General features: G+C 38.7%; 2 protein-coding genes across 7 annotated transcripts in view; both read right to left on the bottom strand.

Moving 5' to 3' along the window:
• Nucleotides 1-198: 198 nt before the first annotated feature.
• Nucleotides 199-8,425, bottom strand: FBXW2 (F-box and WD repeat domain containing 2). 2 transcript variants are annotated; one of them, XR_004360552.1, is made up of 8 exons: nucleotides 8,133-8,425; nucleotides 6,180-6,689; nucleotides 4,678-4,872; nucleotides 3,751-3,884; nucleotides 3,062-3,148; nucleotides 2,236-2,405; nucleotides 888-1,006; nucleotides 685-800 (listed from the first exon to the last, which is right to left on the bottom strand). XR_004360552.1 is itself a non-coding variant. In XM_032708026.1 (7 exons), exons 2-7 carry the CDS (start codon nucleotides 6,667-6,669, stop codon nucleotides 512-514), a joined length of 1,365 nt encoding a protein of 454 aa, XP_032563917.1. In that variant the 5' UTR covers nucleotides 6,670-6,689; nucleotides 8,133-8,422; the 3' UTR covers nucleotides 199-511. The 2 variants fall into 2 exon arrangements, 1 of the variants encoding a protein (XP_032563917.1); XM_032708026.1 differs by lacking the exon at nucleotides 888-1,006 and having other exon boundaries at nucleotides 199-800; nucleotides 8,133-8,422.
• Nucleotides 8,426-8,718: 293 nt separating this feature from the next.
• Nucleotides 8,719-16,755, bottom strand: part of GARNL3 (GTPase activating Rap/RanGAP domain like 3) — a 44,513-nt gene continuing 36,476 nt past the window's right edge. For 2 of the 5 annotated variants that reach the window (XM_032708007.1, XM_032708008.1), the window contains exon 29: nucleotides 14,236-16,203. In XM_032708007.1, the coding sequence (XP_032563898.1) occupies nucleotides 16,047-16,203 (157 nt within the window). In that variant the 3' untranslated portion in view covers nucleotides 14,236-16,046. Of the gene's footprint in view, nucleotides 8,881-9,695; nucleotides 9,808-14,235; nucleotides 16,204-16,755 lie in introns of those variants that run through there. The other 3 variants (XM_032708009.1, XM_032708011.1, XM_032708010.1) reach the window with 3 other exon arrangements.

Below are 16,755 nucleotides of genomic sequence, written 5' to 3'. Positions count from 1 at the left end.
AAGGCTAAGTATTTAAAGCTACCAGAAAGAAAAACATTTTGGAGAAAGATTCTGGAGATAGAAAAGGTTTGCTATCTTCTCATTTTTGTTAAGCAGCTGTGCACTGTAACCAGTATTTGCTGTTACATGTATAAAAGCCTATGGTTCTAAAATAGTAGCTTCACCTTCTGTTTCAACAACAAAAAAATAGGTCAGAAGTCAGGTCAAGCACTACTTCATTTCAGACTTGACAGCAGACTTGAATGGTTTAAACATTACAAGCTATGCTTCAGAACCCAAATAAGTATATTTAAACATGAGTATAGACAAAATGTTGTGGTGAATACTGTTAGCATGCTGTATTGCATTATGTCCAAAACAACCCATTCCCAAATGCCCAAATAAAAGTAAATGATTGTGCATTGCATGATGATACCATTGGGTGCGCAACTTTGGTTCATGCAAAGTCTCATTTTATGGACACGCTGCTGACAGTCCATATATTCCTGAAGATTCTGCATATGTGAGCTTTTCAGCCATGTTCTTTCCATAACACCAAATGGATACTATGGTCTGGCATACTGGTGGCAAAAACCAAGCCCGTATCATTTTGGCCATTTAGTCCATTTAACCAAGACATTTCACCAGCCAAAAAACTTGAACCTCTCTTTGACTTTCTATATTCTGGTAGTGGCCAGCGGCTTATCAGTTTTTCTGTCCTCAAGTCCATTATATACAGGTATCTGTTATCAAATAGTAGAGCAAATATCTCTCCAAAGCCCAGCAAGGACACATTTAAGAAGTCTGGAGGTTTGATAACCCTAGAAGACAAGAAAACAGTGTTAGAAACTCACAATGTAGTCATGAGCTTGAATTACTAAACCAAATCCTTAGGTGTCTATACTCACCCTTCTGAAAGAATTTAGCAAGAACTGGATGCAAATTTTTCAAATTAAGCAACTGAACACTTAGCTGCAGTCAGGCCTGTGGTTTCAGTTCTGACTTTGTGCATTCAGGACAGACCCTTCTGAACATAAATAAAAGTTAGGGTTTAAAAGGGACTGTTTTGCAGAGCTCAAGGGAGAAAAAGCCTTGTTTCCAGATACACACAGAAGAACAAATATACTCGTGTTTTACAATAAATTTCCATATGGATTTCATGTCTCAATATCTTAAAGAGGTAAAACCTCTTGCTAATCTTTTGACCACTCTTTTAAAAAGGCAGAAGTAAAACACAGAAATGCCTTATTGTGATAGGCAGGTAAGATAAATCATCCAAGACTGGTCCTTAACAGAATGCTGTTTTACTGATATAGCTTTATGCTAAGTTAAGCATTTTCATCCTGGGGAGAAAGAAAAATATTTGTTAGTTCCCCAATATCTTTATGGTATTTTCCCTTATTAAATAAAACTTGGAAAAGAAATTAAAGAGTTGAGGTTTCCACAACTGGCTGTACATTTGATCACAGTATTACATAAAGCACAGAATTGAGGCACAAAAATGTATGGAGCTGAAAATCCGTTCACATCAGTAAGAGAACATCTTTCTCTTTTGAAAGATGGGAGGGTAAACTAAGAGGTGAAATTACCCAGTTACTCTTACTGATAAGAAGCATGTCTTTAGGAGTAGATCTTTCAGTGGTAGACACTCCCCAAATATTCAGGCCATTTGAATTAAGAGTTAACTGCTAGCAGTTCTGAAATGCACTTTTTTCTTTGGTAAGTTACAGTCTGATGCCACCATTTGTAATTGATACAGCTTCATTCTTTTTATGGAAACAGAATGCCATCACGTTTGATCCCTTACTGCAGTCTGATAGATTTCACTACCATTCCACAGCATTATCAAGAATGATAGATCAGCTGTAAGGAAAAAGTCTTTTTAATTTCTTGTCAGATCAAAGGACCCTCAGAAATGTCTGCCTGGTTCTCTTACAGCAGTCTCTATGGCAACATTAGCTTTGGGTCACGACAGTTTCCCATTCACAACTCCTGGCACTGAAGTCTGATTTAACTCTATATTGAAACACTTCAGCTTACAGAATGAAAATGTGAAAGAGGAGTAGCATATGGCCATAAACCAAAACAGCAATCAAATGATTTGTATTATCAAATAAGAAATTAGAATTTAACCTGACAATATGCATGAAGTAAGATGTTTACAGAATTTTTATCATCTAAAGTAAGTCATTAAAACTAGTATGTTCTACTTCTTATTTATTTAAAGAACACTGAATCCTAAACTGGAAGGTTTACCTGAGAATATCATAGCTGGCAAAGTCCCACTGGTACAGTCCTAGTGCTGAACTGCACACTATGTATTTACCATCAAAGTGCAGTCTGGGCTGTAGGGAGATGCTGCGATCTTCAGACACAGACAGTGTTTTTAAGCACTTGCAGTTTATTTCCCTTCCAATAGGCCAAATCTGCAATTAAAACACAGTTTAAGACCATAAAAAATTCACATTATAAACTGTTACACAGCAAGCCTCACAGTCTCTCCAGGCATCAGGTAAATCTGTGCGTGTTTTTTCAGAAATATTTATCTCCTTTAGGTAGGAGAATCAATTCTCCAAGTGACTTGACTAACACTATTTTTGCAGTATATGTTGTTTCTAGCCTAAAAAACTCCAGTGAAAATGGGTGCTTTAAAGAACGGCCAAAAAAAAAAAAAATAAAACCCCAACCATCCAACTGGGACAGAAATCTAACAGTGTTTCAGTTATGAAACACTTCCATAACCATAAACTTTACAGCACTCTCCAACCCCAAAGTCCCCAACAGTAACAGTACTTGCAGTTAAGTGCTTCACTGTCAAGTTAGCACATCAGGCATGCACTGAAAGCACCGATTCTTTGCACTAGCATTCATGTAGAGCCATCATTTAAATCTAAATGTTAAGATAAGCACTGAAAAATTAGCTTCCAAAGAGTTTCATGCCTTGTATGCAGCCTCACAAGCAGAAAATATGGAAGAAAATAAAGCCTTATATTATTTGTAAATTTCAGCAAAGTACTCAAGCACTTTATTTCCCTGTGTACCAAAATGATATATATGTGATATATATATATATAGTACATACCTTGATTTCATACTTATCTGCACTTAGGAGAATATGATCCCCAGGACTATGCATAAGAGATTTGACTTTGCACTTCTGCAAAACTACCTGTAATTGAAGGATGTAATAATTTATGTCGATGCTGGTAAATAACAAAACTTTCATTTGTATTTGTCACTTCACTAACCACCTGCATAGTGTATCCTTGTATAAAGGCAACACAAATACTTTTAGCAACTGAAAGAAAACTAGTTTACGCTTTTATTGTTCCTGCTAGTGCCAATTTACTCTATTAATAAGCACACATACACCCTTCACCTGCAGAGTCACCCCCGATCTTCCAAGTTCTGAAATAATCAGAAGAAAAATACTGTTTCATGCTTAGATTTTTGTTATCAAGATCATTAGATTTTTTTACATCATTCTTAAAGCAGCATTCTTTCAGAACCAGTTTTTATTCAGTCGTTGAATCAAACACTGATTCCTAATATTACTTCAGCTGCTTTGGAATAGAAATATCTTCAATGGTCTGAAAAGTTTAATTATAGCTTACTTTATTTTTCCTATTGAAATATTATTTTGCAGAATTTCCAGATGTTCTCCAGATTCTACAACTAGTTGCAGGGTTAGGATTAGAAAAACAAAATTTAGAACACATTACAAATTCAGTGCAAGTGTTTGCGAGATTAATTAGAAATCAATATTCCCACCTTAGTGACCCATTCTGTGTGTCCAGTAAGGGTATTCAGGCACGTTCCTGTTGATAAGGCCCATACTTTCACAGTGAAGTCTGCAGAGCCACTGACCAGAACATCAAGTTCATCACTGTAATCCACACTAAAAACTACAAGCAAAGAGATACTAAATAAGGAACATCGGTCTCTGTGTTCTTCTGTGAGACACTAACTAGTAGCCTCTCTATGAATTTAGTAGCCTCTAAATTCATGTGCTACTTCATCTTTAACTGTTGTTCTTGAACTGTATACATGAATTGTTGCTCTGGATTCTTAAGTTTACATTGCAAAATTACTGAGGGTTTTGTCCAAATTAAGAGCATTTACATCAGTGGTTCCTTAATGGCTGGATTATGGCAGTGTAACTAGTTCTTATTTTCAGAGTTCTAGTAAGACAATTTCAGCAGGATTAGCACATTTGATAGATCTCTTTACTCATAGGGGAACAGACCTACAGCTGAGTTGAGGATATTCTGAAGCAGAGGACAGAGAATTTAATTATGAGGGAAATGCAAATACAAATTCCCAGGTCCTGTTCTGCTCTTTGCTGTAAGCTGATCTACAGTCTGAGGATATAAAGAATGGCCATGGCCATATGTTATCTAAGGTTTGCATCGTTTTGGTAGACATGAAACTACTGAATAACCATGGCATTTAGTATTACTTCCATGAAACTGCAAAATACTACATGGCTAAGATAAGATCTGGCATATTCGAGGACAGATTTAGATCTGTTCTGGTCGCTTCCCCTGCTATGGGGGAACTGAGGTGATTCAAGTGACTGAGTACAGAGCCTATAAAAATCAAAAAAGCTAATGTGCAAAGAGCTAACTAAATTATAATTTGTTTGATGATGATATGTTACTTGACTGGTGAAATTACAAATTGAAAATTTCAACATACCTGCACCAGTGTGTCCTCTAAAATGCTGTGTTTTTGCCCCAGAGCTCCATTCCCAACAGGCTACTGTGTTATCAAAAGATCCTGTGACAAGCTTTTGTTCATCAAACTTCACTGCAGCACAAGTGTGTGTCTGGATACCATATATGCACTGACCTGTGCTTACATCCCACAGTTTTGCAGACAAGTCATCTGATCCTACAATATAAAAGAACAGGATAACTGGAAGCAAAGAGTAAATAATATTTCCAATCCTATACTCATCTTTGTTCGTCATAAACATAGCATTTACACGGAATCACAGAATGGTTATGGTTGGAAGTGACCTCTGGAGGTCAACTCTTCCAGTCCCGCTACTAAGCAGGGCCACCCACAGCCCAGGACTATGACCAGACAGCTTTTGAGTGAGCCCAAGGATGGATTCTCCAAACCATCCTGGGCAACCTGTGTTCAATCACTCTCACAGTAAGAAAAGTAAAATCACTCTCACATTAAAAAAGTGTTTAAGGGGAACCTCTTGTGTTTTAGTCTGTGTCCACTGCCTCTTGTCCCATCACTGGGCACCACTGAAAGGAGCCTGGCTCCCTCTTCTTTGCACCCCCACTTCAGGTACTGATAACATCCTGAGCCCTATCTTCTTCAAGATAAAAAGTCCCAGCTCTCTCAGTTTCAGTTGTTGGTTTCCAGTAATCATCTTACAGTACCAACAAATGTGGGAGTACTTAGTCAGGATTCTCAACTTAGTGTATAATGTTGTCATCTCAAATGACTGGGAAATCCTTGGAATATGCTCTAACAGCAGTTCATTGTAATTCTGTTACTGTTCTTTCACACTTAACGCTTCATATATGTTCTGTCTGTATTCTTCTTAAGTTAAAACTGAAATCTTGGAATCTGCAGTGTTCAGGGAGGAAGCTGAAATTATGTGCAAGTCAGACTAGTAGCAAGGTTAAATCTAGTTTACACGTCTTCATAAAGCACTTAGGTTACGAACTGAAAGTGCTTACAGTCTTGTTTCAAGGAAGAAGATAGAGGACTTTTTCTGCCACACTTTGGGAGACTGAAGTGCTCACACAGCCCAAACAAGGCCTCTTTAACTGAAAGTTATCCTCCTAGAGGATAACTAACATATCCATACTTCTCAAATGAGCTCACTAATAGCAACAGCATGAACAGAGTCATAGAATGTTCTGGACCGGAAAGGAACTTAAAGATCATTTAGTTCCAACCACCCTGCCATGGGCAGGGACAATGATATGTGCTGTTACTATTTTTTTAGCTAACAGAGAAATTGATCTCCTTGTTTTCTTATTTAAGTGACTAATGGGTTTATTAGTGCAGCAGGTGTTTCAGAAATTGAAAAAAAGAGTAATTTTGAATCATCTAAACTGCATTTGCACTATGAAAATAATCTGTCTGGTAAAGGAAAAGAAAACTGTCAATAATCATAGGAGGGGAAGAGAAAATAAAGAATTGTAAGACTCCAAGTTGTCTGTCCTTCCTACCTGTACACAGAAGTCCATCTTTATAGTAAAGTGCATATACTCTGGCACTGTGTCCAATTAAAGAGGATGTCTCAAAGGCTTCGTGGTCCTTCAGTTGCTTCATCCTTAAAATAGCCTTTAGGTAAACCTTCTTCCAATGTAGAGGATCCTGAACAGAGTCATCTATCTGCCAACCCAGATTCTTACATGCAGTCTGCCACACCTCTGTACAGGCACTTATAACCTTGTTCCACTGCTTAGAGACGAGGCAACATGTGAGTAAGGTCTGAGGATCAAGCCATTTTAACAGATAAAAACTAAGTTCCAATGGAAGAAGTTTGAGGAAGTCCCTCTTGAGGAGAATCTCTAAATTATTGGAGAGGTGCCTGAGCTGGACTGCTCCACTCAAGCTAATCAGGTGATCCAGAGTTTCATTTTTCTGCAAGTCCGTCAGAGAAAGAAATGTAATAGAAATGTTATCAAGCCATGCTTCAAAGTCCTTTTTCTCCATAAGGTTATGGAAAAATTTACCTGTGATACATCAAAATACTGTATTAGTTCTGTTCAGAAAACAAGGTAAGAATCACATCTTTTTTACTGATACATCAGTATTCCAAATGGCACGTTAACACATAGAATGAAGCGAACAAATACTTTTTAAAGTATTCATTAGGTTAGGACTAAGCATTTGCATGCACTTTGAACTATCATTTGTCCCCTATCAGACTTAAAAGTAAATTGTATGCAGGTAGTGAATGTTAGAATTCATTATGAATGTTAATATCTTTCTTGTTTTAGGTTAACACTTTCAAATTCTGAGTCCAATAAGGTAAAGGTTAGTTTAAGTTTTAAACCTATTATAACAAGTAAACACTGTCTTTTAGTTTACTCATGGATTATACTGATAAAAGAAAAAAACCAAAGCACATAAGCAGAGCAATAAGCTAGTTACTGACAGAACTTATTCGTATCTTTCTCCTGAACTATTTTAAACACTAAGCAGGTAACTAGTAATTTTTAAAAAAGATACAAAGAGATGTCCAACAAATTGGGTGAAGGATACATTAGTCATATTTGAATTTGGCTTGTGTAAGGACCTGAGCTTGTGCTGGTCTATTATCAGTTTTGACACAGTTGCACCACTTTGACCTAGATGCATTAAAAAAAAAAAATTCCTCTGTCTTTTTTCCTATTTTCCATGTTTATTTCCACTGAGCACCAACTGTGAAATTGAATACCACCTCCTGAAATATGTGATCTGCATGTACTTATACTATCCTATAGCATCTCAGCTTCCTGGGACCACTGATTAGCAAGACAAATGTCAGGTAAACAGTTTAAAAATCATAATTATTTATTTTCTCTGGAAGGTCTAATTCCATTCACTAGACAACTGTCTGAATTTAATGGAAGCTTCCAAACTGAAAGAATTGAGGAATCTGAGTGGGACTCAACAGTATGTTTATTTGTACACACTTTACCTTCATAGAATAAGATCTTAGAGTACACCTCTTAACAGGGCATAGTAGTACAGAAAAGTACAGTCTTCACTATAAAAGGCTGCACATGGCATGCCATTATTGATAAAAAACACAAGAAAGTTCTGGGTGTCAAATGCACAGAAACAGCTGCCCCTATCGACTCACAAGTTCATACGGTAACTTTTAACTGCTGACAGCTTTCCTCAGCACATATAGCTGAGCACATCTGCTGTTCAGATAGGCCTGTGTTCTCTTTAAAACATTCTAACAGGCTGCCTCTGAATAAAAAATCCAGTAAGCTCTAAGGTGTTTGTTGTATTCAATATGTGAAGCTAATACTGAAATTAAGGGCCGCCGAAGGCGATGCTGGAGCCCCGTGCACGAGGCTGTTTCCCAGGCGCTCCGCAGCCGGCGCGATTGGCTCCCCTCGCCCGCCCCGGGTACCTCCGCACACAAAGAGCACGCCGAAGGCTGGAGACTCCGCGCCGCTCACCTCAGGAGTCGGCCCGGCGCGGGGTGTCCTTCGGCGGGCAGTCGCCACTGCTCGCGCGGCCCCCCGGAGCCCGGACCGGGCTGGGGCTTCCCTGCGGCCATCGCTCCACGGCAGGACCGGCTCCCGGCACTTCCGCGGCCCGCGCCACAGCCTACTGGCACCCGCGGCGGGAGGAAAGGGGGCGAGCCCGGGGCCTGAGGAGCGCCGAGCGCCGCAAGGGGCGGGGGAGGCCGGGTCGGGCCGAGCCGGGAGAACCGGCGGCACCGGGGACACGGAGCGCCTGCTGCTCTCCAGTCAGGTGGCTTCCGGCGCACTCCTGACGTCATCACTGCCCGCCGCCGCGCTCCCGCTCCGCGGGCCGGGGCTGCTGCGGCGTCTCGCTGCCCGTCGGGGTGCCCTGCCTGCGACTCGTACCCGAGGGCGGCAATTTCTGCTCGTTAAGAATATTCCTGTAATTAATATGATATAAAATGCACTAGCGTTTATCATACTGCCTTAAAAATCACTTATTCTCTGTCCTTCTGTTAAAGGCAGCGTGTTGCTGGAACCGTCCAAGAATCTGAACATGAAAACTGCATCCCCCTTACTTGATTAGTTTGGACATTATTTACTTTTTCCTTTAATATGTACTTAACTTGCATTTATTCTCTTCTGTTTGTAATTGCAGGGTTTGCCCGTTGCTGTAGTCCTGTTCCATGGCTGGTGATACCCGAAATCTTCCCACGTTTAGCTTGAGGTGTGTCCAGTGCTGCCTGTGTTAAGGAACTGGGTTATGGCCTTCTTGGTAACCAAAGAATTTAATGTTTTTATATTAAGCATCATAAATTACAATCTGAAGTGACTTTTCATTGGGAAATTTATTAAAGATGCTCCTGAGAGAGCCTTGAGCCACAGTCTTCTCTGGCAGAACAGAGCTGTAGCTGTATGAGAGTGAGCTGTAATAATGTGGATTCTTGTTCCTCCTCTCATGAGAAGACATGCCAGTATCTTTTCTTCTACTATGTAAATTAGATTTTAATTTTGTAAATAAATAAATTAAATTTCCTTGCTTCACTCTACCTTTTCTTTTTGGCGTGTTACAGTGAAGAAGGTCATGATGTAGCCTGGGTAATGGTACTTGCAGAGTGCAGTATTTGACATTTGTGTTACTGCTACAATTTCTGGGATGCCTGACCACAGACTAAGTCTTAATCCCAAATGGAAATGAATGCTTGGCCTTCACACCTGTGAGGTTTTTTTCCTACTGCTGTCAAGTTGGCTAGGAATGCGTTTAAATCACAGGAAGGGCTGGAGTTCTTAGAAGAATGTCTCCAAGACATCGGGAAAGATTGATGCTTTTTCAAAAGGAATGACAGGGTCTGGGAGACAGCAGGAATATACACTTAGTCAGAAAAGGAAAAATACTATCTTTTCTAGTGTTAATTTAAAGGGTAAAGATCTCCAAATGAAGCAGGTCTCTGAAAGTCTAAAAGATGCCCAGAAACATAAACCAGTGTGGATTATAGTTTTGGTCAAAGATGGGTAAAGCTTAAGATACAAACACCAATCTCACAGGTAGGATATAGTCCTTCAAAGAACGCAAATGGAATCGGTAATCCAGAGCTCTATGCTACCTCCTGTCTTTTTAATTTCTTGTCTTTTTTCTTTCCAAATTTGAAGTTCACTAGTTCTGCATCTGTGAAAGAAAGAAGTGAGGTCAAATTTATAGTTTATTACATATGAAGGAATAAATCATCTGTTTCTCCTTCACAAAGGTGATAAATAGCACTTAAACAGTTCCAGATGTAATAGGACTGTTTCTATTTGGATGTCACATCTAAAACACAAACCATACACGCTATCAAATGACATTAAAACCAATGGTAATACATCAGCATTTAAGACAAGTGGTAAAGAGTCTTTGAACACAAACGTAGCAACAGTCTTAACAATATGCAATTATTAAATTACAAAGTAGTCTGCTACCATTCAAAGGCTTAATTAAACTGACATTTCAGATTGCTGACACTCTGCATAAACCTTTACAGACATAACATTTTCCATTCAACCAGATAAATACCTAATAGAGCTATAAATAAGCAGAAAATAATATCTTAATTTTCTCTTCAAGTCATGTGCTAATATCACGATTTCCAGTAGCAAACAGGAATCAGTCAGTTACAGGTCAGCAACAAAGGGAAGCAGCTAGGCAGTATACAAGCTGATGAAATTGCTGTGCTCAACTAATAAGAGTAAAAATACTTTCTAATCTGCATGCAAGTACCAATATTTGCTGCATAATCTCTGGAGCCTTCCCATATTGTTAATATTAGGTTCCCAGGGTATAATTTATTCCTTCACAAAATCAGACTAAGCCTATCTGAGAAAATAGTGCTTTAACAGAATTAGCAAGCACTGTGCACATGAACCATGACATCAAACTGTTAACAATGAAAATAGTATGGTACTCATTTCATACACAGAAGCCAACAAAAATTATTTTTAACTTCCTTATTGCTTGCAGATGGGACTTTTCCCTCCCCCACCTTTTATGATCCCATTATTTTAGATTCCTATATATATAATCTTGGGACTTTTAATCCCCTAAAATTTATGGTGAAAATTACAAATATATATATATTTGTATATGTGTATATGTATATATATTGAAAACCAAATCCAAACGCAAAGGATTATATATTTCAAATGCAGACTAAGCCAACAGCTCTGGAAAAGCCATTGCATCTGCAAGCACAAGTTACAGACTCACACCTTTAAGAAAACATACATGAGCTGGCTGTTACTTGGTCAAACATACATAGAAACAGCAGAAAGTATGTCAGGAGCAGCAACTTTGACCATACGTAACTGGTTAGGCAATAGCGGTACCCGTCCCCTGCCTTATTAAGCACTATTTAAATATTTATTCAGTTGACTATCACAGGACTAAAAAAATAAAATAAAAATATCAATTTGAATCTACCAATCAATTCCAAATGCTTGTGCATTTATAGAAATAATCTCATGAAGGCAGATAGCAAACCCACTATTCATTCTAGGTGCATACTTGCATGTATGTTATGCATCAAAAAAAACCAAAAAACCAACCAACCACTGCCAACAACAAACCAAACAAAAAACCCCAAACAAACAAAAAACCAAAACAAAACCACAATGAAACCAACCAACCAACCAAAAAACCCACACCAAACACACTCAACCCCAAGAAACCAAACCAACCAAACCAAACCAAAAGAACCCCACCTGAGCCCCAGACAAGGGAAGGACTGTAACTACAACAGGCCCTACATTTTCCTTGCCAGCCCGGAAAGAATGTATGCATGCATCCATTCACTGCATCATCTCTTGCTACCATGAACAGCTATAGACCTTTCAAATTGCGTGTGGGTCTTTGTTTCTTATTAGAAGGAAGTGTTTTGTTACTTTCAAACACTTTTAAGATTTATGTGTACTGCATTGACACTAGAAGAAAGAACTGGACAAAAATGACCATTAGTCTGCAACAGTTTCTAAAGCCCAAACTGGGCTTTAGGGACCTTGGAAAGGGCCCATCAAAGCCTCAGGCTTAAGGGCTGCATATTGTGTGTGTGAAAGAATTAACTTAGCTCACGTGTCTTGGGGTTCTTGAGTCACACTTCAAAGCTGGATGGTTTATATGCATGCTGTGATTCAAATGCAGGACAAAGATGATGAGTAGCTCAAAGTGCTGCATACCCATTTTGAAAATATTTTTGAATGGAGGTTCATGGGGTTGGGTACTGGACTACATGATATGCAGTGGTCCCTTCTAACCTCAACTGTTTTGTGGTTCCATGCATTGTTACCCATGCTGGTGCCGAGGCACAAGTACATTCTAAATTAACTGCCTGAACAGTCTACTGCTTGCACCAAAGTAAATGACATTCCTGTAATTTAGTCCCCCTAAGGCACAGTGCTGAAGTGGTGACAATACCATTATCAAAAAGGGGTTAAGAGCCCTGCTGCTGCCAACAAATCCAGCACATTGGGACAGAAAATATTTCTTGCAGAAACTTAGCCAGGAGTCCTGAAGGGGCCTTCAGTTAACCTTCGCTTGACAGAAAGTGTTCAACCTGGTAACAATTCTTCCATCATGGAAACAATGTCTTCCATCCATCTGTAGCAAGATTTTTCAGTTTTCCTATTAGAACAACACCCATCTCACACAGTTGTAGATTCAAAGATTATCTTTTCTCCCAACCATGAGATGGTCAGCCAACATCAAGAATGCAGCCTACAGGCCGCTTTAACATATGATGTGAAAGTAGGAAGGGTTGTGCTTAGGGTACACATGGCTACAATTTGTGCCCAGGATTACTTAAGTTTTAATGAGTATATGCATGCACATGCTGGAAAAGCAGAAGGGAAACAACATGGCTCTAAATGCTGGAGTGAAAGATAGTATAGTTGCCTTGTCCTCTTACACCAGTCTGAAGTAGGAGAGGTTCCACAGATGTATAAAAACCTTGCCCTTCATAAATGATGCACAAGAGCTTATATATCAATACCACCAACTGCCTCTTGATTTTGATTAGCAGTCTGAATGGTAGGGATCTAAGACAATATTTTGAGAGAAACAGTGACTAGAAGCTAGTTCAGAGAATACCAACTCATCACACTAAGAAGCACAGAATTCATGGTAGTCGGATGAGACTATTAAGAACACACAGAAACCATGTCCTTGTAAAGTAGATATTTGTCCTGTTATGCCAGCGATTTCACATTATTGTGTTGATATTTTGTCTTTTGACACAATAAATGAGATACAGAATTTGGTTCTTGTGGCTCATGTCAAATGAAACTGGAATATTATTACCATGTTCTCTGCCTTCTACCTATACTCTGCTGCTCTCATACAGTAAGTAGGTAGTAAACTACACTTACGTGACCCTAAAGCCTCAAATACCATCTCTAGGTGTCACATAAAACAAACTAGAAGTTGCATCATCCCTCCCTACTTCTTTTGCTAGGTCTGATATTATCCCTATAAGATGCACTGATTAATTACAGAAGCAAAAACTCAATAAGTGGAAGCCTTGTTAAGGCACTTACTGGACACATTAAGAATGAAGATACATAATTTTTATTCCAGGGTTCAGATACTTCCTGTCCTATATGAGTAACAGTCTGTTAGGTCTGGCAGTTCTCACTGTGACCTGAGTAACAGCTTCTACCTGACCCATCAAATCAAGTTATAGAATAAAATTCAGGTGGGAGGTAGGAGGGGATGCAGTTGCTGGGCTGCCCTCTTCAAATGATACCAACATCCTGTTCCGGATAAGTACAAGTCTGATCTGGTTTTGTCTAGCTTAAGCAATCAAATATCTGTACTCTTACAGTTCATTGGCTAGATGTCATCAATGCTGTGATTACAGGCAGACCTTCAAAGGATCTTTCTCACACACAGACACACACAGACACACACACACAGACACACAGACACACACACACACACAGAGACACACACACACACACACACACAGACACACACACACACACACACAGACACACACACAGACACACACACAGACACACACACACACACACAGACACAGACACACACACACACACACACACACAGACACACACACACACACACTCTCCCACTCTCTCCTTGTTTGAAGTAATACTTTACAGCTACTGCTGTACTTCTGGTTAAAGAAAATAACTCTAGCTTTATGGCCCTTTCTTCTATAATTATATCTAGAATTCACGAGTGCCACACCTATATGCATTCTGACTACCATCATAGGCAGGAGTCAAGCTTTCTGTCAAGCTCTTCTCATTTTTCTTGATCTCTCTAGTGCTCCACCTCTAAGGCTAGTCTTTCAGGATACCTAAATATGTATTTGTTCAGGCTCTTCACAACAAGTTTTAAAATCTCCATATATCGCTTCAACTGCTATTGAACCATGGTAATAATTTTAAATCATGCTATAATAGCACAGATGAACGTCTGCAATGTATTTAAAATCTGATATCCTAACAGGGCAAAGCAAAGTTTCCAGTTAAAATTATATTTTAACTAAAGTCCCAGTTTTGCAACACACTGGTATATTCTTCAAAAACACCCACACAACAGAAATTAAATACTACATTGAGAAATTTTATTGGGAAAACGTGGTTCTTTTGCTTTCTAAAAATACTTAAGTGCTAGCAGTGTCCCTGGAAGTGGATTCAGTACAGAAGTGTTTACAGCTTCCAGGAGAATAAGCACCACGTGATACTTTCAGATTGATTTTTTAAACTTTAGCTGCCCGCATAAATAAGGATAGGGTAAATTAACACAGTCTCTGGAAATAACATTCTCAAAACAGAATGACAAGCTCTTGCAAAGACTTTGCTCTGGTACTTCCTTTTAGATGCTTATTAAGGCTCACCCCACATATCTATGAGTGCAAAACCCACTAAAGTAATAATAGCCTTTTGCTCCTAGACTAATTACTGTTGAAAATATTGCTTCTTCTCTTGATTAGCCACTCCAGTTGAGAGTACGAAATGATGCTTCCAGATAAGGCCTTAGATATTTTCTTAGGTGGAGCAATTCAGCCATTATATACAATAAACTGAGAAAAAAGCAATTTGCAAAAGCAGTTTTACATTCAGACAGACGGCAGAAAAAGGCACACATCTCCAGATGACCAGACTTGAACAGAAAGTGAAATCATGACATGTGAATGGTACTGTGAAATAAAATCAAGGATACGGGAGTATTTCTACATAAATAACAAGAAATACTTGCTAATAAAGCTAAAAACTTCATATATAAAAAGGTTGGAAGCATCATGCTTTCATGAAAAAAACCAAAACCAAGCAAAACAAACTCCTTGCAAAGGGGTTCTAGAGGAAAGGGTTAAAAAAAAAAGAAATCAACTTTTCAATATAAAACCAATATAAAACATAAGAGCCAAGATGACTATTTCATCATAGAAAACTAGCTTATTATCAGTGAAATTTCAGTCTCCATCCAGTTAGAAAAATACAACTGTCTGGAACAATGACTTACACTGTTGGTGCTAGTGCAGACATGCCTGCACGGGAATCTCTGTGTAGTCAAAACAATCGGGGTTGGCTCTTCTGCCTGTAATGGAAAAATCTGCAGATGCACTACAATAAAAGTTTTCCAGTAGATGGATTGGGGTTTTGATTTGGGGTTTCTTTGCTTGTTTGTTTGTGGGTTTTTTAGGGGTTTTTTACTTCCAATTTTTAAGAAATATTTTGAAAGCTTGTGTTTTCTATAAAAAGTTTCTCTGTTCAAGGATTCTCAATGCCAAAACAGTTTTCAAGTTTCTCTAAACAATGTGCATGGACAAGCCAAAGCAAAGAAAGCAGTATCTTCATATCTTACCTGATTACTCAGTGAACATACCAGAGCTGCATCATTTCAAAGACTGACTGCATTGTTTGAAATGACCTTGCCTGCAAGCCTCTTTTTTTTTGTTGTTGTTTTGTTTAAGACTCAAAAACCAAAAGCATTGATTTATATTATAAAATTCCTCTTTTTATATGGCATACACTGTCGTAAAACAACTCATGATAGACACAACAGCAATTAACTTTGCTGCATGTCATTCAGGTACTTCAAAGTATAAGAAGCTCAGAACAAGTAATACTTCTCGTTTACTTCAGTTTCAGCCTAAATCTATCATTGATTACCTACTTGTTAGAATGCCACAAAAAGTAATGGTTCGTTAACTGAGAAAACATACCTATGTCAAAGATATAAGCATCACCAAATCAGGCTGTGCTAGCCAGAACAACATGGGTTCTATAAAGATTTATCACCAGTACTTCCAGCCACATTTTACCACCAGAAGCAGTGTTTGTGACATTCCCATAGAGCTCACAGAGTTGTAAGAAAATGTCAAGTAAGGAACAAAGGTTTTATGACTGTCTTCATTTCAAGTCAATGATGTCTTCATCATATAAAGAAATCAGCTGAAATGGATAGCTAGATGGTGAGCTCCCCTCCCTGTGTGCTAAAGTATCAGGATCTGAACTAGTGGAAAGATGACGTGTCTCAGAATAGCTTTCAAAAGAGCTTGAGATTATCCTGCAAAGACGAAGACAAAAGTTACTAAAAAAAAATACACAGTTTGAGGCAAGAAGGAACAATGGCTATTTCTAGACTCAATCAAGTTATCCTAAAGACAGATACAGACCACTGCAACTGAGTTTCCTCCTGTTTTACTCTACTGAAAATAATCAAAAGGTAGTATTAATGAAGCCCCTCATCCAACAAACTTCCAAATAGAGAACTAAACCGAACATGGTTTTACACTGCAGCAGATTTTTTGTTTGTTCGGTTAATCTCAGTCTCCTGTATCTTGGCTGAATTCTGCCAGTATTCTACACAAACACAGCTTATGAAAACAGTGAAAACAAGAGAATGGCAGTGGGGTCAGTGCTGAATAGACAAATGCTATGGTGTTTCTTCACAAAATTTATTCCTGGAAATAGCAACACAAGAGCATATGAAGGAAAAAGCAAGAGAGTCTGCAGAGTGCAGACTCAGTAGTCCAAATCTTATTTACAGGCTCAATTGCAGCAGGCCCCCACAAAATCCCATTTAGTCTTGCTTTGCTCATCAATGTGTCTTAAGCAA

Source organism: Chiroxiphia lanceolata, chromosome 21 (assembly GCF_009829145.1).
Source record: "Chiroxiphia lanceolata isolate bChiLan1 chromosome 21, bChiLan1.pri, whole genome shotgun sequence".
In the NCBI taxonomy this organism is placed as follows: Eukaryota; Metazoa; Chordata; class Aves; order Passeriformes; family Pipridae; genus Chiroxiphia; species Chiroxiphia lanceolata.
Note: the sequence above shows the minus strand (reverse complement) of the source record. Positions and strands in the feature narration are given on the sequence as shown.